Here is a 21,874-nt window from a genome sequence, read left to right as displayed (position 1 = left end):
TCTTCTCGGCATCAGTGTGAAACACAGAACCCCACATGCTTGATGTCCACGAGCAAAGTGCCGAGCTCAACCACATGGCCTTTCCCTCATATTTCCTTGTCCCTGCTGTCCCAGTTTTGTTCCTGTTGGGATTCTAACAACCAGCTGAGTCAGTTACTTCTACCAAGCAATTGGTCCATATCCACGTTCCCAGCCACCCCTCCTCCTCCATGAAGCACGGTTCCAAGAGTCCTGCTCACAGCTTTGACCACTGGGAAGTTTTCCCTTAAAACTGTCCTTTAGGGTCTTCACAGAATGGGGGCTGCACATCAGTGGTCCCTCAGATGGTGCTGATGCATCTGTGAGCCAGGCCTGAGTTGTCTCCTCCTCGGCCAGTGGCCATAGGGAGCCCCCCACGAGGGACACAGGGGTCTGGACTCCCCATTTAAACCTTTTACTTTTGGACTTTCCAGGGCCCGGTCCCAAATAAATCATTTCCACAAAACGATGAATTGCAGCAGCAGTCCACGAACCCGATAATCCACCTGAGGATGGCCGTCACTGGTCAATGACTGCACAGCAGTGAGGCTTGGTGTCATTAGAGCATGCCGGCGTGGCATGCCAGAATCTGTTTCTCCAAGGCAGAGTCGTTCTCTGCCACAGAAGTCATGGCCTTGCTACTGAATCCGAGGGCTTTGTAGCTCTATTGGAGACTGAAGAAGACTCCTCACAGCATCCCATCTGCCTCGGGTCCTAACACAGCAAGAGCTGCGGCATCATGTGGCTTCATCTGGAGGATGAGGCCCTGGGCCTTGCTGCCGAGCTCTTGCTCTGGGCTCCGCTCAAAACTGAAGCATTCCAAGATACCCACAAATTATTCACATAGAATTTCCAAGCGTGTCCCCAACTGCCTTCCACATTCAAAGTGTTGTGGTGTGGGGTGTGAGTTTTAGTACCTCATCCCTTACTTTAGAGGGCTGTCCCAGCATTGCTGGTTCACTAAACTTCTAAAAACGTCACTGATATCAGGCTCCTAAGTCTTTGGGGGCTTTACCTCCCACCTTTTGAGGCATGTGTGCATTATCAGGGCATCTTGGGTACTTGCTACCTCTTATAAAACACGATAGATCTGTCCTCCACAGGGCCCAGGCTCTGATCAATTGCTGCTTTCTACGGGGTTAGACCTGCTATTTTAAAGATTGTCCCTTTAACAAATTTTAGTGTATCCATCTTCATTCTTTCTTCAGAACCACATTTTTAAAATAAATTTTATTGATAAAGTGTACCTATTTTAATGTAGAGTTCAAGTTCCATGCTTTTTTGTTCTTTTTTTGCTGCACCACGCGGCATGCAGGATCTTAGTTCCCCGACCAGGGATCAAACCCGGGCCCCTTGCAGTGGGAGTGCAGAGTTCTAACCACTTGACCACCAGGGAAGTCCCAAGTTCCATGCATTTTGATAAATATCTGTGCCTGTATAACCACCACTCCCACCAAGATGTAGAACATTTCCATCACTCAAAACCTTCCCTTATGCCTCTTCCCAGTCAGATCTCACTCCCACCGCTGACCCCAACAATTGATCTCTCATCCAACGCTGTAGATTACTTCTGTCTTTTCTAGAATTTCATATGAATGGAACTATACAATAAGTAAGCCTTTGTGTCATCCTGATGTTTTTGAAATTTGTGCATGGTGCTGTGTGTATTGGTAGTCTGTTTTTTTTGTTTGTTTGTTTGTTTGTTTTTTGTTTTTTGCGGTACGCGGGCCTCTCACTGTTGTGGCCTCTCCCGTTGCGGAGCACAGGTTCCGGACACGCAGGCTCAGAGACCATGGCTCACGGGCCCAGCCGCTCCGCGGCATGTGGGATCTTCCCCGACCGGGGCACGAACCCGCGTCCCCTGCATCAGCAGGCGGACTCTCAACCACTGCGCCACCAGGGAAGCCCCGGTAGTCTGTTTTTTAATTGCTGAGTAGTCCACTGTATGGTTATGCCAGTTTGTCCATCCATTCACCTATTGATGGACATTTGGATTGTCTCATGTTTTTAGAAGAAACAATTAAGCTGAGAATGGCCAGACATAAAAGACTCCAGTACAGAGTGTTGGCAGTGATGTGAGGAACCAGAACGCTCATACATCGCTGGTGGGAACGTAAAACAATGTACAACCACTGTGGAAAAGAGTTGGGCAGTTTCTTAAAAAGTTTAATGTGTACTGACCACAGGATTCAGCAGTATATGCCCAAGGAAAATGAAAACATGCGTCCATAAAAACGTGTACACCGTGCTCATAAGGTTTGGTTTGTCTCTTGCTTCTGATCCCTGTTGCTGAAACTATGGCCATAGAACAGGAAAAAGTTAGTCAATAAAAGGAGAAACCTGAGGGGGATATATTTATATTCTTATTCTTAAAAAATATGTTCAAAAGTTAGCTTCATGTGACAGAGTCTGGGAGCCCGTTTGAACAGAAGACTTCTGGTTTGTCCCTATGTGATCTCTGGGCCACTGAAGAAATTTGATTTAAAAATTAAGAGCAGGATGTTTTATTCAATACATGTTTTGGGGACCTACAACCAAACATTTTGGACAAAACAATAACACAGCATCCCTACATCACACTAAAAAATAGAAATTCCAAAAGGGATAATTTTATAATTGCAATATAAGAAACAATAAAAGCATCATATACAATTATATGAATACTTTTAATATCATGGATGAAAAAGATTCTTCAAACATATATTGAGATCAACTATAAAGCATAGATTTCACCTCATAAATTTAATGTTATAGATTATAAAAGTGTCTTGTTACTTGCCTATAGTTTTATTTTTAACATTTAAGTCTTTTATCTATTTGACTAACCTATGATAAATTGATACAATGCAAGCATGCACATCACATTTACAAAGATACTTACTGAATATATTCAGTTATGCAAAAAATATTTTATGAGCCTATACATACCATGTGCTACCTATCATGTACCACAGTTCTAGGCAATGAGGTAAAGGTCCAAATAGGTTTCTGTTCTCAGGAGCTTATATTCTAATGAGGGGAGGTAGACAATAATCATTAAAAAAATTTTAAAAGAAGAAGATATCTAGTAAAGATAAATACTATGATAAAAACAAAACAGGCCAATATGATGTAGAATAACTTGAGTGTGAGAGAAGCTGCAATTGGATGGAGTAGTTCTGAAAGGACTTTGTGAGAAGATAATTTGAGTGGAGACCCTACAGAGTGCTGTAGGCAGAGGAAAGAGTAATCAGTGAGAATTTTTAGTACGTTTGTGAAAGAGAAGGAAAAACAGCAAAAAATATATAGTATAATCACATCTAAATAGGTGTGTGTACTGTTTCTGTACATGAACATACGTTGGGACTTTTTACAATTTTTGTTTCCTGTTTCTCATACCTCTTCCATTTTCTTGCTTTTCTTTGGGTTACTTGAACATTTTTTAGAATTCTATTTTTAATCATTCAAAGTATTTTTGAGTGTGTCTCTATGTATTGTGTGTGTGTGTGTGTGTGTGTGTGTGTGTGGTTTCACTAGGTATTACAATATACACACCCTACTTAACACAGTCTACGGGTATTGACATTTTACCATTTTGACTGACGTGCAGGAACCTTACCTCCATTTAAGTCCCTTTACCCTCCCCATGCATTAATATAACTGTCTTAAGTTCCACATCAGATGGTATTATAATTTTTTGTTTCAACCATCAAATGTGATTTTGAAAACTCATGAGAAGGACAGTCCATTATGTTTACCCTTATTTCCACTGTTGTTTTTTCTTTTGTTACCAGTTCCTTTATAATTGTAGAACCTCTTTAGCCAGTCTTTTACAGTTAGGCCTTCTGGTGACAAATTCCTAGCTTTCCTTCATCTGAAAGTCTTCATCATCTGGACGTCTATATTTTCCCTTCATTTCTGAAGAGCATTTTTGCTAGATAGAGAATTAGGGGTTTACAGTTTTGTTTTTTTCTTCAGCATTTGAAAAATGTTGTGCCATCTCTTTCTGGCCACCATGGTTTCAGATGAGAAATCCACCGTCATTCAGTTGTCCCCTTATATGGAATGCATTGTTTCTGTCTTCAGATTGAATAGTCACAACTGAATTTCTAGTGAATTTGCATAGGGAATTAGGCAAGATGATTCTAAAATTTACCCAGAGAGGCAAACTCATAACACTAACCTAGAAAAATTAGAAAAGAGAAAAAGAGGGTACATGCCCTCCCAGAAAGCTATAGTAATTAAAACCATATGATATGTACAGGAATAGAAGAACAGATCAGTGGAACAAAACAGAGGAAAGAGACCCAGATATAAGGGGATTTAGTATTAGAAGAGTATAGGGTGTATTTTAAAATTTGGTATGTGGATACCCTTTCTAAATGAGAGAAATTCAAAAGTCAGAAGGGAAAAGACTGATAGATTTGACTGCATAAAAATTTCAAATTACTGCATGTACACACACACACACACACACAACCCCAAAGGGAATATACAAGTAATGACTTTTGAGAATATGCTGTATCTGAAACATACATATGAAAGTTATAAAATCCCACTACACTAAGAACTCCTACAAATCAATAATAAAAACACAGGGATCCTAATGGAAAAACAGGCAAAGGACATGAACAGGTGTTTCACACAAGATAAATAAGACCTAGTCAATAAACAGTTGTTTAGTATCGCAAAAAGTACATTAAAGCAAGATATTTTCACTCACCATGCAACAATATTAAATTTTGGTGCTGTCCATTTGTCATTCATTGAGCCCTCTGTGGCAAGCAATGTGCTAGCTATGGGTGTATCTCATAGTGCTTATAAGCTAGTGAGGAAGATAATTACTAACAAATAATCATAAATACACATAAATAATTACAAATACAATTGCAAATTATTGTAAATGATAAAGAGAATAAGTATAGGATTCAAGGAGAGTTTACAGTCAAAGGAACCTTATTCGGAGATCACACTGGGATCAGAGAACACTTCTCTGAGTAAGAGTTGCTTGAGCTGAAATATGAAGGATAAACTGAAATGTACTAATTATGTTATTGTATGAAGGGATAGATAACCTTTTCAGGGTTAGAGAAAATTAACATGCTCAAAGGTCCTGCGATGTATGGTATATAGGGAAAGAACGTTAGCACAGTCAGAGAGGAGGGAAATACCATAAGAAGAGCTTGACAAGACAGGGGTAAGATCATGCTGAGTACTGAGGACCATGTTAGGGACTTTTTCCTTTACTTCAGACCAATCAAAAGCCATCGTATTATATTAAGCAGAGGAATATATTTGGAATTGCTTTTATAAACGTGAGGCTGACTTCTGTATAAAGAAAAGATTTGGAGGAATTTGATGTGAAGTTATAGCAAGATTGCAGGTGAGAAATAATATTTTGGACAAGATTAGTAGTTAAGATTAAACACGGACACGCTGATCTCAACATGTCCCGAATGAATCCATTTCTTCTATCCTAAACTTGTCTTATCCTGTGTTTTATCGTCATAGTGAAATACGATGATTAACCAAAATATCTGGGCAAGTTGTATAAGTGGAAGTTGAAGTCATGAGAGTGGATAACAGTGGTAGAAGCTGTTTTAAAGAATGTACTTCTGGAAGCATTTCACCCAAGCAAGAAACCTAGTTCCTCCATGTATCCAATTCATTACCAGGTCCTTTACATTCTTCTTTTAAATTGTTTCCTGAATCAGTCTTCCGTAGCCCCAGTTCCCGGGCCCCAGGATACAGAAGCACTGCCTTCAGTGGCCTTCCTGGCTCAAGTCCTTCTTCCTGTTGGTTCACCCTTACCACTCTGCACCACACTGCACATGAGACGTCACAGCCTCTTTAAAACTCTTCATTGTCTTGTCACTTCACAGCATGAACATTCCTTCACAAGGATGCTTACTTTTTCAGTCTCTTCCTTTCAAGCCACCTCTCCTTTGACCTCTTTTCACCAGGCCAGTGAATTTCTTTCTTCCTTTTTTTTCTTCCAGCTTTTATACTGGACTGTAACCAAGCAGGACCCCATGGGGCCTTCCCAGGACAGACTCTCCCCGCCCCACCTCATTCTCCACCTGCCTCTTATTTGTAGAAAAACTTTAGCCTCCTAGGCCTTCCCCAAGTTCCAAAGAACAAATTTAATCAGAGAAGTGAGAAAATGCAGAAAGAAAGGAAAATAGTCAAGCAAGACAAAATAATAATAGTTTAGCTATTCAACAAAGTCAAGGAACTTTAGTTCCTCCTCAAGGGCTGTAGATACTATTCTGAGCCGTGTCCTTTGAGCTGTTTTGCAGCTCTGAAACCCCTACCAGCTGGGAGAAGTAAACTGTAGGCTGCCCACCGTAGACCGAAGAACAGATGGAACCAGAAGGTCAATGATGTTGACTCCTGATGACCTCCCCACCAACCAATCAGAAGAAGGTCCAAGAGCCGATCACACACCCCACAACCCCCCCTCCCTCATCCCGTCTTTAAAAACCTTTCCCTGAAAGCCTTCTGGGAGTTCAGGCCTTTTAAGCACTAGTTCCCTGGACTCCTTCTTGGCGCCTGCAATAAACGCTGCACTTTCCTTCATCACAACCCAGTGTCAGTAGATCGGCTTTACTGCGGGCAGGTGAGTGGACACAAGGTTTGTTTGATAACACATTTTCCTTTGTTGTCTCTAATCTTTTTTTCATAAACTCATAAACTGTTGGCTCCACTTAGAACAATATTCCATGATTCAGCGGGCCCAGTCTCTCTCCTAACCCTTCCATTTCAATACAAAGCTTGCACCCGGCCTCCCATCCCCTGGGCTTGGAGCTCTGTAGGTGCTTAGTCCCCAGACCTCCCCCGTGCTCGGGACCGAGCCACCAGCGCAGGGAGAAGGAAGCCCCCAGGAATCGCGGACTCCCACGGCAGGGCTGCAAGGGGAGCCCGGCTGCCTCCTCTGCTCATGCGGACAGGTCGCCAGTCTGGCCTCAGCGTGCGGGCGGTCGCCGTCCAGGCCGCCATGGCTGGGCCGCCCCGCGGGGCTCCAGGCTCTGAGAGTAGTGACTCCTCAGGGCTGCGGGGGCTGCTACTGCCGTGGCCAGGGCTGGAGGCCCTGAATGGAACGGCTGGGGCCGCAGTCGGTTCTGGGAGTTGTAGTCCGAGCGTGGACGGCTAGGCCTCAGTTTGAGGCCGCAGTGGACCCTGGGAAGTGTAGTTGTCTGAGACCCCCGTTCTCCCTGTTACGGGCGCGGGGTGTCCTGGGAGTTGTAGGGAGTGGGGCGGGCACTCTGCCCGCGACGCGCCGAGGCCGCGGTGGGTCCTGGGAAGGAGAGCTGTCTGAGGCCCGCGGCTTGGTCGCGGTCGGTCTCTGAGGCTCCGGAAGGCGCAGTTTGCGGGACGCTGGTTCGGGGTCCCCGTCGCAGAGCCGAGAGCCTTGCTTGCGCGGGCCGAGGTAAGGGAAGGGCCCGCCCTGCCCGAGCCTGTCGCCGCCGGGGCCCGGGGGGCCGGGGGCGGTGGTCCTGCCCCGAGCTTGGGAAGCCTTGGTTGCCCGGCCAGCAGCGCGGAGGAGACGCCCCAGCTGCGGCTCCGTTAAAGGCAGCGGCGCTGGGGGCGCGGGTCGGGCCCAGGCTCGGAGCCCCCGCCGCGGCGGGGAGGGAGCTGTCGCGGGCGTCCCAGACCCTCGTGACGAGGGCGCGCGTCAGCTTGTCGCTCTCCCCGCCAGCTCCGCCTTCCACGCTCGGTTCTCCGCGGGCCCTGCCGTGAGCCATGTTTCAGGTGAGCTGGTGTTTCCTTTCTTCCTCAGCGCGACTGTGTTTTCCGGACAGGGAACACAGGCTTTCTCCCCCTGCCGCCCTTCTGGCGCCTAAGAGGACGTGGGAGGGCAGGCGGGGCCGGTCGCGGGGCGGGCGCTGACCGGGCGGCCGGGTCTTAGAGCGGGCTGTCCTGCGCCTCCTTTCCCCGGAATTGGAACGTGGAGGGCTTCACTCTCTGCCCTCGCCCCCGCTGCCGTTCATTCGCTGACTCCTGCTTCCGTTGGGCGTCTCCTTTCACGCCTGCATCAGCGGTCTCAGTGCGTGATCCTGGATCAGCTCTGTCGGCATCACCTGGTAACTTGCTGGACTTGGGTATTCTCGAGCCTCACCCCAGCCTTGTGAACCCGAACCTGTGCGTGTGCGGGTTGGCAGTCTGCACGTTAACAGTCCTTCCACGTGATTCTCCTGCACGGCGCTTCCTAGGTCCTGGGGATCAGCGGGGAGCAAAACAAAATCTCCGAACTCACCGAGCTCATTTTTTAGGCAAGACGTGAAGTTTCTCTAGCAAGGAACCCTGATTATTGTTGTTTTGGTGGAGGCTAAATGCGTGGCTGGCAATTGTGCTTCACAGAGGTCGGGGATAAGAAGACCAGCCCTTCCAAATTAGTCCATCTGGTTTTAGTGTCACTTCTCTGTCCTACTTTCTGTCATACTTGTCTCCAAAGCCAGAGGCTCTTCAACTTTTGCTGGAAGTCCAGTTTCCTTCCGTTCTGGAGAGCCTACTGTTTACATTAGGAAACAGCTTCTTTTATTAGTCAGTAATCTAGAACAGATTATAGGCACTTAAAATTTTTTTTAAACTGTAAAATATAACTCTGTCATACCTCTGGGGCTGTTACTAGTTTGGGACTTTTAAAAATCCCTGTTCATGCCTAACAGCTATGTGGGTCACTCAGGTGCTGCAAAACCAGGCTGCAAACAGGGGCTTATTACTCATCCTGAACCCAAGGGAAGAAGCTGGAGGTTCCACCCTGGGAGGCCCTTGTACTGTAGCCTTCAGCGTCTTGTTCGGCGACATTGCTAAGTATCACAGCTATTTCTTCAGAAACGGGGTTAGCTGTGGTAAACTTGAATGTGTACCCCTTAATCGGGAGCTGCTGCTGTCTGCTACAGCCAGTTGTGCCTACGAAGAAATTCTTGCCAGATCATATTAAAATAGGCTGGTATTAAGGAAAATATACTCTCCCTATTACACGTAAAGGGATTGTCTTCATTATTCATAAAGCGTGGTGAGATCTTAAGAATTTTTGCAACCAAAGCCAGAAATTCATGTTGTTCACATGTATAGTCCTTTATTTTCCACAAAATTGTAAATTATCTCAGGACAAAGCATGTATATTTTTTCGTCTTTTCTCCAATTATACAGTAAAACAAAACAACTAGTCTCTTCCTTATACTCTTAATAATTACTCAGAATCTTGAAAACTGTCATTGCGCTACTTGTATACACTGTCCACCATACACAGTGGGACTCATTTCACTCCTTGATCAGAGCCTTTGGGAGCATGGGTGCTGGTTGTGCAGATGTCTGTGTGTCATTTCAGGGGTCAGTGACATTCAGAGATGTGGCCGTAGACTTCTCCCGGGAGGAGTGGGAATGGCTCCAGCCTGCTCAAAGAGACTTGTACAGACATGTAATGTTGGAGAACTATGGCCACCTGGTCTCACTGGGTAGGTATTTCTTCTCATCTCCCCTCAGTCAGAATTTGACCTTTAGGATGGCTGTTGCGAATCTTGATTACCTGGCTGAACATTCCCAAGGGAGGTAAGTTTTTTTTGTTTGTTTGTTTGTTTTAGCTTTTCTTTTTTTTTTTTGGCTGCACTGCATGGCATGGGAACTTCCCTGACAAGGGGATCGAACCTGAGCCCCCTGCAGTGGAAGTGTAGAGTCTTAACCACTGGACAGCCAGGGAAGTCCTTTATTAGCTTTTAAGAGGGGAATTAGAACTTCACCTAATCTTTAGAAATCTTTCATACTTACATCTGGCATTTCTAATAACGGCCCCTCTTTCGTAAGGATTCAGGGACTAATTGTGAATTTATTTCATTTCCGCAAGCAGGTCTTAACATTTCTAAGCCACATGTGGTTTCCTTACTGGAGCAAGGGAAAGAGCCGTGGCTGGGGAAAGATGCGAGCAGAGGTCTGTTTTCAGGTGAGTGAGTTAGAAGCTGGTGGGGAAGTTTTTAAAATAACAACCCACCCAGTCAATGAGAAAGCAGTACTTTGTTATATGCTGGATGGAAAGTTTTCCTTTAAAGGTACCGGAGATACAGGGACTGTAAAGTCTTGCCCACAGCAAGGGGACCACTCACACCCACTTACCTGTCTGCCTTCAGTTCTCATCCTTTCCTCACTTTCTCACAGATAGATGTGTCCCTTCTTTTCATTATTAGCTCTGTCTGGACTCTGAATTTTATTTCTCTTTGGTTTCTCTTCCCTTTCTTTTTAAAAATTGACTTATATGTTTCCATTGTCTAAATTAAAAGGTATATATATTTTTCTTTATACTGCTGTTCTAACCCTCTTGAAAAAGTGATTCATTACACTTTGGTTAATTGATGGGTTTATTCTTTCAGTCATGTGTTATTTTAACAATTTTTTAAAAAGGTTTATTTTTGGCTGTGTTGGGTCTTAATTTTGGCATGCGGGATCTTCGTTGAGGCATGTGGGATCTTTCGTTGCAGCACCTGGGCTTATCATTGTGGTGCGCGGGTTCCAGAGTGCGTGGGCTCTGTAGTTTGCGGCAGGTGGGCTCTAGTTGAGGCGCGTGAGCTCAGTAGCTGTGGCGCGCAGGCTTAGTTGCCCCGCGGCATGTGGGATTTTAGTTCCCTGACCAGGGATCGAACCTCACGTCCCCTGCATTGTAAGGCGGATTCTTTACCACTGGATCACCAGGGAGGTCCCTATTTTAATGATATTTATTGAAGTTTTAATATTGTTAAGACTTTCTCTTAGGTGGTATGCCTCAGAGAGTAGAAGGCATGGCATAGTGAGATAAATTGGGTCTGTAAATAACTTTGTTAGAGGTCCTCAAGTTCGCAGTTCAACGATGAGAAGAAAGGAATTTCCAGTTGGTGTTATAGACCTGGGTAATTTGGATAGGGATAGTAGTAATAGAAATATAAAAGACAGGAAAAGGGTCAGTTTAAAACAAAACATGGTGAATTAGTTTGAGATATGCATGGTGTGAGTAGAGGATGGTATTTCCAAGTGAAGAGGTGCAACAAACCATTGGAATATATCTTAGAAAAAAATTCCAAGTAGGGATGTGGGAATCTTATATTAAGAAAGAAAAACAGAAGCAATGAGGTTGATTGAGAAGGGCTCTGAAAGCCTTCTTCACCTTAGGTTGAAATAAAATTGCTGGTGAAGCTCTTTAAAAATAAATACGGCCATGCACCGTGCTTGAAGATTCTGACATAGAAGGTCTTTGGAGCCTAAATTATATGTGTTTATGAGAATTTCCATAAGTTCTATAGTTGATTCTGAAGCAAACCTCTAATGGAAGTATACTGGCCTTTAGGGAGTGGTCCTCTCGAGATAACAGGGGAATACTTATGTTTATGGAGAAGCAACTAATGGTAGGACTAGTGAGGGAACAGAGGATGCCTTGAAAACCAAGCTCTGGCTGTGAGAGCGAGACCTTCAGGAGGAAGGATGTGGAAAGAGCCCTGTGTGAGCTGAAGTCACGAGGTGGGACAAGTGCCCAGAGACTTCCTCGTGAAAGGATGAGTTGAAGAAAAATGTTCTTTTCTAAATGTTTTGAAAGTAATAAAACCCATAAAACTATGTACAAGGGAAGTGAGGTAAAGGGGAAACATGGAAAAATTGCCTCTAATTCTACTACTTTAATACAGCTCTTAGAATTTTTGTGTGTTTCTTCCAGTACCTTTTTGGAAAAGGGAAATAGCTCACAGACAATGCATAAAACGTAAATGTGCAGCTTAAATTATTATAAGGCACCCATGTAACCACCACTCAGGTCAGTCGACACAGCACTGCCAGGTCCCTAAGAGCTCTTCGGGTGCTTGTCCCAGTCACCCACCCCCCCACCTCGCCCCCTGCAAAGGTAATCTTTAATGGTAGTAGCTTCCTTGGTTTTCTTTATAGCTTTATCAACTGTTGGTGTTTCTAGTCACTAGTTTAGGTTTGTATGTTTATGAACTTTATATAGAGGGGATCATAATGTATATATTAATTTGCTTCTCTCAAAATTATTTTTAATATTCATGCATTTTGCATACTCATCTAGTAGTTTGTATCCATTCTGTTATTGATGGCTTCTTGGGTTGTTTGCAGTTTAGGGCTATTGTAAGCAATGTTGCTCTTGTCCTTGGGTCCTGGTACCTCCTGGCACAGGGTTCCTGTGGTTTATGTCTAGGACTGGAATTGCTGAGTCAGAGGATAATGTATCTCTTCCACACATTAGATGATGCCAGAATGTTTTCCAAAGTGCTTTTACTGACTTACACTTCCACAGACACAGTAAGGGGGTTCCTCTTGCTGCTCCCCATGTTTACCAAATGCCCTGTACTGCCAGGCATCATGCTCTTCACCCATCAGGAGAGTGTGCAGTGGTAGCTTATTCTGGTTTAAACGTGCATTTCCCCAGTTACTAATGAGGTTGAGCACCTTTTCATATGTTTATTATTTAGATACCCTCATTTATGAAGTGCTTCTTGAAGGTTTTTGCTCATTTATCTATTGGATTCTCCATCTTTTTCTTGTTTTGTAGGAGTTGTATGTTTTGGATACAAATCATTGTAATTATATTCACTACAAACACCTCCTCTTACCTGTGGCTGGCTTTTCTCCTTAAAACCTCTTTTAATGAACAGAGACTCTTAATTCTAGTATAGTCAGATTTGTCAGTCTTTTCCTTTATGATTAGTATTCTTTTTTTTCGGCTGTGCTGTGCCGTGCAGCATGCGGTATCTTGGTTCTCTGATCAGGGAATCAGACCCTTGCCCACTGCAGTGGAAGTGCGGAGTCTTAACCACTGGACCGCCAGGGAAGTCCCAATATATATATATATTTTTTTGATCTGTTTAAGAAATCTTTCCCTACCATGAGGTCATGATGACATTTTCCTAGATTTTCTCTTTAAAACGTCACTTTGCATTCACATTTAGATCCATGGTCAACTTTGGATTTATTTTTGTGTGTCATGTGACTTAGTGGTCAGTTTTGGTTTCTTCTGCATGGACATCCAGTTCTCGAGGCACCATTTATTGACATGTCTGTCCTTTCCTTCACTGGTTTGTCATAAGTTAAGTGTCAGTTTTTGCGCATGTTTCTGGGTTCTCTAGTTTTTGTTTTTCTATTTTTCTATCTTTGCATAAATCTATACAGTCTTAGTTATGGGTTTAATAATGGATAACATTTTACTGTATTTGCCTCACCTCATCCCTTTTTTTGCTGAATAATGTAATTTACAGATACCTTGATATTTCACTACACAGTACTTCACTATCATGTATAAAGTATAGGGATGTTTTCTACATCACTGAAATATTTTCACATCAAAATTAAGTTTTGGGGGCTTCCCTGGTGGCGCAGTGGCTGAGAGTCCACCTGCCGATGCAGGGGACATGGGTTCGTGCCCCGGTCCGGGAAGATCCCACATGCCGCGGAGCGGCTGGGCCCGTGAGCCATGGCCGCTGAGCCTGCGCGTCCGGAGCCTGTGCTCCACAACGGGAGAGGCCACAACAGTGAGAGGCCCGCGTACAGCAAAAAAAAAAAAAAAAAAAAAAAAAAAAATTAAAAAAAAAAAAAAAAAAAAAAAAAATTAAGTTTTGCTTAATTTCATTTTAATGCACTGTCCATATATAAATACTCCATAAATTTGTTTTATAATTGGATTGTCTTTCCCCTGTGGGATGATGAACTTCTTGTTTCTCTCTATGTCCTATAACTTTGACTTGTAACTTTTTTTTTTAAGTATGAAGACTTTGGGTCTTATTTAAATCCTGTTGAGATGTTAACTTTAAGCAGGCTGTCGATATGCGTAAGTTGAAGCCACAGTTCTAACCTGTCTTCTGTGAATGTGGTTCCAATGACAGTCCAGTTTTCAAAGCCTTCTCAGGTCTCTCTTATTTGTCCCCATATGCACCTCCTAGTGGTGTTGGGCACTGGGTTCCCCTTAGGCAGCGGGTTCCCCTTTGTTTCACTTCTCACAGCTTTAGGTGTGCTGTTTAGGGTCAGATCCATGCATGCACAGCTCAGGGAGGAGCCCAGAATTTCATACACAACTTTATGGGATCATCTTCTTGCGCTCCCTTTTTCACCATGTCCCCTTTCCTTTTTGGCTCCCAGACCCCCTCTTTCAGGCCTTCTGGATAGAAAGGCAGGCCTGTAGGTTCCCCTCTGCACTTCCTGCAAGTTTGTCTGCCTCTGCAGCCATGCAACGAGGGGATGGAGAGAAAAAGAAAAAAGGGGGGGTATTACCTCTCTGCTCTTGGGACCATTGATCTTTCTGCTGAGGGAGGAAGGTTACCCTGCCTTAGAGGTTTAATTGCCTGTATGGCCACAGCTGCTGCAACATGCTTTGGGTTTGGGCAGAAGAGAATCAGAAATGAACAAACAATAAGATTTCTCTAACCAGTATGGACTCCCCTTTCCCATTCCTAAGAACAGAAATAGAGGCTTCTCATGGAGCTCTTTCTTCTCACACCTGCTGCCCAGTTCCTGCTTTCAGGCTGCATTTGAGTTTAGGCCTGGAGAGACTGGAGGGGGGGGAAAAGCCCAAGAAACTCATCACCATTTCAGTGTTACTTTGTGTTCTGGCTTCCTTCTGCAAGCAGCTTGCTACCATTTACTTTTTTTAAAATAGATTTTTAAAATTTTTTAATTTTATTTATTGTTGGCTGCATTGAGTTTTCACTGCTGTGCATGGGCTTTCTCTAGTTGTGGCGAGAGGGGGCTACTCTTCAATGTGGTGCGCAGGCTTCTCATTGCAATGGCTTTTGTTGCGGAGCACGGGCTCTAGGCATGCAGGCTCAGTAGTTTTGGCACCCGGGCTCAGTAGTTGTGGCAGATGGGCCCTAGAGTGCGCTGGCTTCAGTAGTTGCAGTGCGCGGGCTCAGTAGTTGCGGTGCACGGGCTTAGTTGCTCCGCGGCATGTGGGATCTTCCCGGACCAGGGCTCAAACTTGTGTCCCTGCATTGGCAGGCAGATTCTTAACCACTGCGCCACCAGGGAAGTTCCCCGTTTACTTTTTAGAGTTCTCAGCTAGCTGCTTTATGCATTCTGTTCATGGTTTTCACTTGTATTCAGTGGGAGAGCCAGGTTGGAGTGTACTTACTCCATCTTTACAGGACTGGAGCCATTCATATTTTATAACTGAAACAAAACCGCAAAGTTACAGCATGTATAAAGATCATACTAATAAAATGAGAGTATGAAGTTCAGTCTAGATTGAGCAAAAGTATAAAGTGTAAGGAGGAAAATGGTGGGAATTAAGGATGGTTAGGGAAAGCACTGGTCAGATCATGCAGGTGTTTTATAGGTCCTATTAATGAACTTAGAGTTCATCCGTAGGCTAATAAGGAGTCATCAAAAGATTTTAGGCAGGCAGGCGAGCATTTTAGTAAGGTCATTCTAGCTGCAGTTTGGAAAACAGATTTATTGGAAGTGAGACTAGGAAACAGCACAGCCATTTAAGAGTTGTTGCCATAACCTAGGCTAGATGTAATCATCACCTGAACCTTGGAGGTGTCCAGGGAATGGAAGAAGGTATACAGACGGTAACAACGTAAGGAAGTGGACTCAGAAAGACCTGGTGATTGACTAGATAAAAGACATTAAGAAGATTGAGGAATTGTGGTTGACACCACTCTTTTTGCTGGTATTATTAGCTCCTTAAAAAAAAAAAAAGAAGGATGAACAAGTTTGAAGGGGAGGGAAAGATTATATCAATTTGTGACTTACTGAGTTTTGGGTCTCTGGGATAGTCGAGTAGCAATTGAGTATCATATTCTGGTGCTTAAGAGAGATATCACAGTTCTTCTCAAAGTTTAGTCCTTTGGATCATTTTAAAATACATATCCCCAGGCCCCACTCCAGAAATTCTAAGTTATTAGGTTTGGGGTGGAACTCAAGAATTTACATTTTAACAAGCTCCCAGGTGATGCTGAGCTAAAGTAGGATTTAGGAGTTATCTGCACAGCTTCTTAAGACTTTGAATTTTTTTTGTAAAATCCCTGTACACCTGTTGTTGAATTAATTCTTAAGCAACTTTCTTCAGTTTCTTTTCTAAGAAGTTATATTGTTTTTCTATAGGGATGCTAGTGAATTTGTATATTTATATCTCTCAGTCTTTACTGTAGCAATTAAAATACTCTAAACCTTCCCTGAAAATACTGTAATGATTTTTTTAAATTAATAAACTGTATTTTCTTTCAAGCAGTTTTGGGTTCACAGCAAAATTGAATGGAAAGTACAGAGGGTTCCTATATATCCCCCTACCCAGTCTTCCCCACTGTCAACATCCCACACCACAGTGGTACATTTTTCACAATTGATGAACCTGCCTTGACACATCATTATCACCCAAAGTCCATAGTTGACCTTAAGTTTCATTCTTAGTGTCGTACATTCTATGGGTTTTGACAAATGTACAATGACATGTATCCATATGTTAGTATGATACAGGATAGTTTTACTGCCCTAAAAATTCTCTGTGCTCTGCCTATTCATCCCCCTCTCCCCACTAACCCCTGGTAACCACTGATCTTTTTACTGTTTCCATAGTTTTTCCTTTTCCAGAATGTCATATAGTTGAATTCATAGGATATTTGCCTTTTTCAGATTGGCTTCTTTCACTTCATATTATGCATTTGAGGCTCATTCCTTTATATCTTTTCATGGCTTGATAACTCTTTTTTTTTTTTTTAGTGCTGAGTAATAGCCCATGGTCTGGATGTACCACAGTTTACTTTTCCATTCTCCTACTGAAGGACATCTTGTTGCTTCTAAGTTTTGGCAGTTATAAATAAAGCTGCTATAAACTTCCACATTCAGGTTTTTGTGTGGATGTAAGTTTTAATTCACTTGGGTAAATATCAAGGAATGTGATTGCTGAATTGTATGGTAAGAGGATGTTCAGTTTTATAAGAAACTGACACACTGTCTTCCAAAGTGGCTGCACCATTCTGTGTCCCCACCAGCAGTGATGAGAGTTCCTGTTGCTCCACATCCTCACTACCATGTGTTGTTGTCGGTGAATTGGAGTTTGGCCATTTTGATAGGTGTGAAGTGGTGTCTTATTTTAATTTACAGTTCCCTAATGACATGATGTTGAATGTCTTTTCATATTCTTACTTGGATCTGTAAATCTTCTTTGGTGAGGTTTCTGTTCATGTCTTTTGCCTGTTTTTAAATTGAATTGTTCATTTTCTTATTGTTGAGTTTTAACAGTTCTTTGTGTATTTTGGGTAATAACTTGTCAGATGTGTATTTTGCAACTATTTTTTCTCAGTCTTCTCATCCTGTCTTCTCATTCTCTTGACATTGGCTTTTTTAAAAAAAACTTAATTAATGAATGAATTTTATTTATTTTTGGTTGTGTTGGGTCTTTGTTGCTGCACGTGGGCTTTCTCTAGTTGTGGCGAGCAGGGGCTACTCTTCGTTGCGGTATGTAGGCCTCTCGCCGCAGCGGCCTCTCCTGTTGCGGAGCATGGGCTCCAGGCACTCAGGCTTCAGTAGTTGTGGCACACAGGCTTAGTTGCTCCACGGCATGTGGGATCTTCCCTGACCAGGGCTTGAACCTGTGTGCCCTGCATTGGCAGGCGGATTCTCAACTACTGTGCCACCAGGGAAGCCCTTGACATTGGCTTTTGCAGAGCAGAGGTTTTTAATTTTAATGTAGTCCAGCTTATCAATTATCTCTTTCATGGATTGTGTCTTTGGTGTTATCCCAAAAAGTCATCACTCTCTAACATCATCTAGGTTCTCTCCTTTGTTAACTTCCAGGAGTTTTATAGTTTTGTGTTTTACATTTTTGTCTGTGATCCATTTTGAGTTAATTTTTGTTAAGAGTGTAAATCTGTATCTAGATTCACTTTTATGCACGTGGATATCTAGTTGTTCCAGTACCATTTGTTGAGAAGACTGTATTTGCTCCCTTGTGATGTCCTTGCTCCTTTGTCAAAGATGAGTTGACCATAATTATGCAGGTCTGTTCTGAGCTCTGTACTCTGTTCCACTGATCTACTTGTCTAGTCTTTCACCAGGGCTGCACTGTCTTGATTACTGTAGTGCTACAGAAGTCTTGAAGTCAAGTGTCAGTCCTCTGACTGTTCTTCTCCTTCAGTGCTGTGTTAGGTATTCTAGGTCATTTGCTGTTTTGTATAAACTTTAGAATCAGTTTGTTGGAGATCTGTGAAATAACTTGCCGGGATTTTGATTGGGATTTTGTTGAATTTATATACCAAGTTGGAAATAATTTTAAACTTCCAGAAAAGTTGCAAGAATAGTGCAAAAATACCCATATGCCCTTTACTCACATTCACCCATGGCTAATATTTTGCCCTGTTTGTTTTGTCATTTGGTATATGATTTTTTTTTCCTGAAACATTTGGGAATAAATTGTATACATCATAGCCGTTAACTCCACATATTTCCTAAGAATAAAGATATGTTTTTTAAACTTTTGTATATTATAAAACTCTGTTCTCCCAAAATGATAAAATCCTTTACTAAAATTTAGCCTGGAGAAAATCCTGTGTTTATCTGTCAAAAGCATCTGATGGAAAGACACTGTTATCCCTAAATTGAGCTTCACATGTCTGTTTAGAAGTTAGAGGTAGAGTGAGGATGCTAGAAGATATTCAGAGAAACCTTTTTATTCATTCATTCAGAGTAAGTTACTGTAAGATGTTCCAAAGGCACTAAGTGAACACAATCTCATTTCTTTGTGGGACCTGAGGAACGCTTGTAGTCTATTAGCATCATTATGAAATTGTCATTTTCAAGTCATTCTGGCAGCAAATAAAGTTTACCTGGAGGTGAGGAAGATTAACCACCTATCCTTTACAATTACTTATCTTCCTGATAGTTCTGTTTTTCCCTCACCTTCAGTTTCTTATTTTTAATCTTCTCCTTATTCACCTACAGCTCTCCTCTGTTTGATGTCTTCTGAATTTCTGGATCTACTGCTCAGATTTCAGAGTCATATATGATAACTGTAAAAGCAATGCAATGCTAAGATTTTTTTTTCCAATGTAATTCTCATTTAAAAATGGAGGAGTGGTTTTTATTTTACTCAACACAGAAAATAAGAAACATTTGCTTTGTTTTTTCAGCTTCAGAGTCAAATGGTGAGATCAAAGAGTTTTCTCCAAAAAATGTCATATACGAAGATGATTCATCCCAGTATTTGATAAGATCTTCAAATCTTTCATTTGAAAGATTTCTAAGCCAAGGCCTTGAGTATTCCAATTTTAAAGAAGGCTGGAAATGTGAGGGTGATACTGAGATGCTGCAGGGAAATCAGGGATATGTCAGGCAAGTGACAGTTTCCCATCAAGAAGCCCTGTCTCAACATATGAATGTTAGTACTGTGGAGAGACCCTATGGATGCCATGAATGTGGAAAAACTTTCAGTCGGCGCTTTTCCCTTGTGTTACATCAGAGAACTCATACTGGAGAGAAACCATATGTATGTAAGGAATGTGGGAAAACCTTTAGCCAGATCTCAAACCTCGTAAAACATCAGATGATACATACGGGAAAGAAACCCCATGAGTGTAAGGACTGTAATAAAACATTCAGTTACCTATCATTCCTCATTGAACATCAGAGAACACATACTGGGGAGAAACCCTATGAATGTACCGAATGTGGAAAGGCCTTTAGCCGTGCCTCAAACCTCACTCGACATCAGAGAATTCACATAGGAAAGAAACAGTATGTATGTAGGAGATGTGGGAAGGCCTTTAGCAGTGGCTCTGAACTCATTCGCCATCAGATTACACACACTGGAGAGAAACCTTATGAATGCATTGAGTGTGGGAAGGCATTTCGCCGTTCTTCACACCTTTCCCGGCATCAGAGTGTCCATACCTCCAAAACCCCCTATGAATGCAATGAATGCAGTAAAGCCTTCCGTTGCCACTCATTCCTTATTAAACATCAGAGAATTCATGCTGGAGAAAAGCTCTATGAATGTGATGAATGTGGTAAAGTTTTCACGTGGCATGCATCCCTTGTACAACATATGAGAATTCATACTGGAGAAAAGCCCTATGCATGTACTGAATGTGACAAAACCTTTAGTCGGAGCTTTTCCCTCATTCTACATCAGATAACTCATACTGGGGAGAAGCCCTATGTATGTAAGGTATGCAATAAATCCTTCAGCTGGAGCTCAAACCTTACTAAACATCAGAGAACACACACACTAGAGAACACCTATGAATATGAAAATTCATTTAACTACCACTCATTCCTTGCTGAACACCAGGGAATTCACACTGTAGAGAAAACCTAAGAATGTATGGATTAAAAAAAAAAAAAAGCAGCTAATGCCTTACTCTGACTTCAGAGAACTCTTGGAAAGAAGCCTTATGTGAATGTGCTTATTGTGATGAAATGTGGTCTCTGCTTTATTCAGTATTCTGGAGAAAAACCCAAGGAATGTATGGGAAAGCCATTAATAGCTGCTCATTCTTTTTGTAATACCAGAAGATGGAATCAAACAATACTAAGAAGACTCTTCATCTGGTAGGATTCCCTTAATCTACATTTGTAAATTCCTATCAGGAAAGGATACATGTCCAATAAATGTGAGAAAACTTTGAGAGATTAGGTCTCATTCTGCATCTGTCAGCTCAGGACAGGACAGAACACATGGGTAAGGGTGTACTTTTTCCTGGACATCAGAAAATTCATAATGAAGGAAAGTCATACAAACAATGATTTGGGAATGCCTTCATGTACCATGCAATATTTATTAAATTCTTAAATACTCTTCTAAGGAGAAAAAGCAACCCTATAAATGAGCTTAACATAGAGTGACTTTCTGCAGTATTTCAAACCTACAGAATTATCCTGGGGAAAAACTACCATTGTAATGAGCGTGGCAAAGTCATAAGAGTTCTGAGAAGTTATACTGGAGAGAATCGGTGTGGGAGGATTTTTTACAGGGGGATGTTTGTTTGGGTTTTGTTTTTTTGTTTCAAAGCAAATTCAGAAAAGCTACGAATAAATCTTGATTCATGGTAAATTAATGTAGTATTGGCTGAATTTTTTTCCTACAGCATGTGTGATTCTGAATATGCAACTATCACAATATTGACATCAACAATGAGGAGTAGCATGCTTTTTTAAAAACATACAGACATTATAGAAACATCTTTAGATATATTATGGTTTTAATTTTGAGACAGAGTTTGGACTTAAGGTTATGCTAACTCATGTTTACCCTTGAATCTGACTAGATGTCTTAGTCTGAAATAAATGTAAATAAGGTACATCACAGGAAAATGTCAAGGTTGTTTACCTCTTTTGTTCCATTTTCAGTAAGAACATTTCTTCTGTAAGCACATATTTGTCCAAATAAATCAGATTGTTTTCATCTCCACATACACCTGCCCAAACTTTATTTTCCCATTGTAAAGGTTATCTTACCTTTAAAGCATCTGATTGCCTCCTTTCAAGAACTTCTCTTGCGTTTAGTACATGAAATATGTAATTTAGAACTTGAATGAGTGCCTTATTTAAGCATATTTTTTCACGCATATATAATTGTTCTTTTACAAAGTGAGAGGCTGGCATATTTCTTCTCCATTCAATGTAACAACAAAACACACAGCTGTTGCCTAATATTTACTTTTCTAGAGCCATTCAAAGCCTCAAACTATCAGAACAACTCCACTGTATAAATCCCCTCTTTCCTATAGTGGTGGCCAGTATTAATAATTTCCCTCACACCCTGTGGCAGTCTTTGGTGAACAAGAATGTATTTGTCATCTCAGAGGTGTGTAACATTCAGAGGTGTGGCCATAGACTTCTCCCAGGAGGAATGGGACTGATTAGACCCTGCCCCCAGTTTTTTATATAGGAATGTAATGATGGAGAACTATGG

At 42.1% G+C, this 21,874-nt stretch overlaps 2 protein-coding genes across 6 annotated transcripts in view; both read left to right on the top strand.

Annotated features, from left to right (window-relative positions):
- Window positions 1–1,280, top strand: part of ZNF84 (zinc finger protein 84) — a 34,073-nt gene extending 32,793 nt beyond the window's left edge. For both annotated transcript variants that reach the window (XM_073790863.1, XM_073790865.1), the window contains one exon: window positions 453–1,280. Coding sequence is in view for 1 of the 2 variants with exons in the window: in XM_073790865.1 (XP_073646966.1) it covers window positions 453–469 (17 nt within the window). In the remaining variant the exon portion in view is untranslated. The remainder of the gene's footprint in view (window positions 1–452) is intronic.
- Window positions 1,281–7,249: 5,969 nt separating this feature from the next.
- ZNF140 (zinc finger protein 140) lies at window positions 7,250–21,013 on the top strand. Of its 4 annotated transcripts, none has more exons than XM_004323911.4 (5): window positions 7,250–7,426; window positions 7,697–7,749; window positions 8,684–9,458; window positions 9,848–9,940; window positions 19,092–21,013. In XM_004323911.4, the coding sequence occupies exons 3-5, from the start codon at window positions 9,293–9,295 to the stop codon at window positions 20,276–20,278; spliced, it is 1,446 nt and encodes a 481-aa protein (XP_004323959.2). In that variant the 5' UTR covers window positions 7,250–7,426; window positions 7,697–7,749; window positions 8,684–9,292; the 3' UTR covers window positions 20,279–21,013. The 4 variants fall into 4 exon arrangements, with proteins under 4 accessions (XP_004323959.2, XP_019798260.2, XP_019798247.2 ...); XM_019942701.3 differs by having other exon boundaries at window positions 7,254–7,426; window positions 9,332–9,458; window positions 9,845–9,940; XM_019942688.3 differs by having other exon boundaries at window positions 7,254–7,426; window positions 9,845–9,940.
- The last annotated feature ends 861 nt before the right edge of the window (window positions 21,014–21,874 follow it).

The sequence above is a fragment of the Tursiops truncatus genome, chromosome 13 (assembly GCF_011762595.2).
Source record: "Tursiops truncatus isolate mTurTru1 chromosome 13, mTurTru1.mat.Y, whole genome shotgun sequence".
Taxonomy (NCBI): domain Eukaryota; kingdom Metazoa; phylum Chordata; class Mammalia; order Artiodactyla; family Delphinidae; genus Tursiops; species Tursiops truncatus.
The sequence above is the reverse complement of the archived record's forward strand: the minus strand, read 5'-3'. Positions and strand labels throughout refer to the sequence as shown.

Excerpts from the sequence above, each read along its gene's own strand:
- ZNF140 (XM_019942688.3), top strand. The coding sequence starts at position 9,293 with ATGGGTGCTGGTTGTGCAGATGTCTGTGTGTCATTTCAGGGGTCAGTG. Across the intron at positions 9,459-9,844 it reads TGGCCACCTGGTCTCACTGG|CAGGTCTTAACATTTCTAAG; the intron begins GTAGGTATTTCT and ends CATTTCCGCAAG. Across the intron at positions 9,941-19,091 it reads GAGCAGAGGTCTGTTTTCAG|CTTCAGAGTCAAATGGTGAG; the intron begins GTGAGTGAGTTA and ends TTGTTTTTTCAG.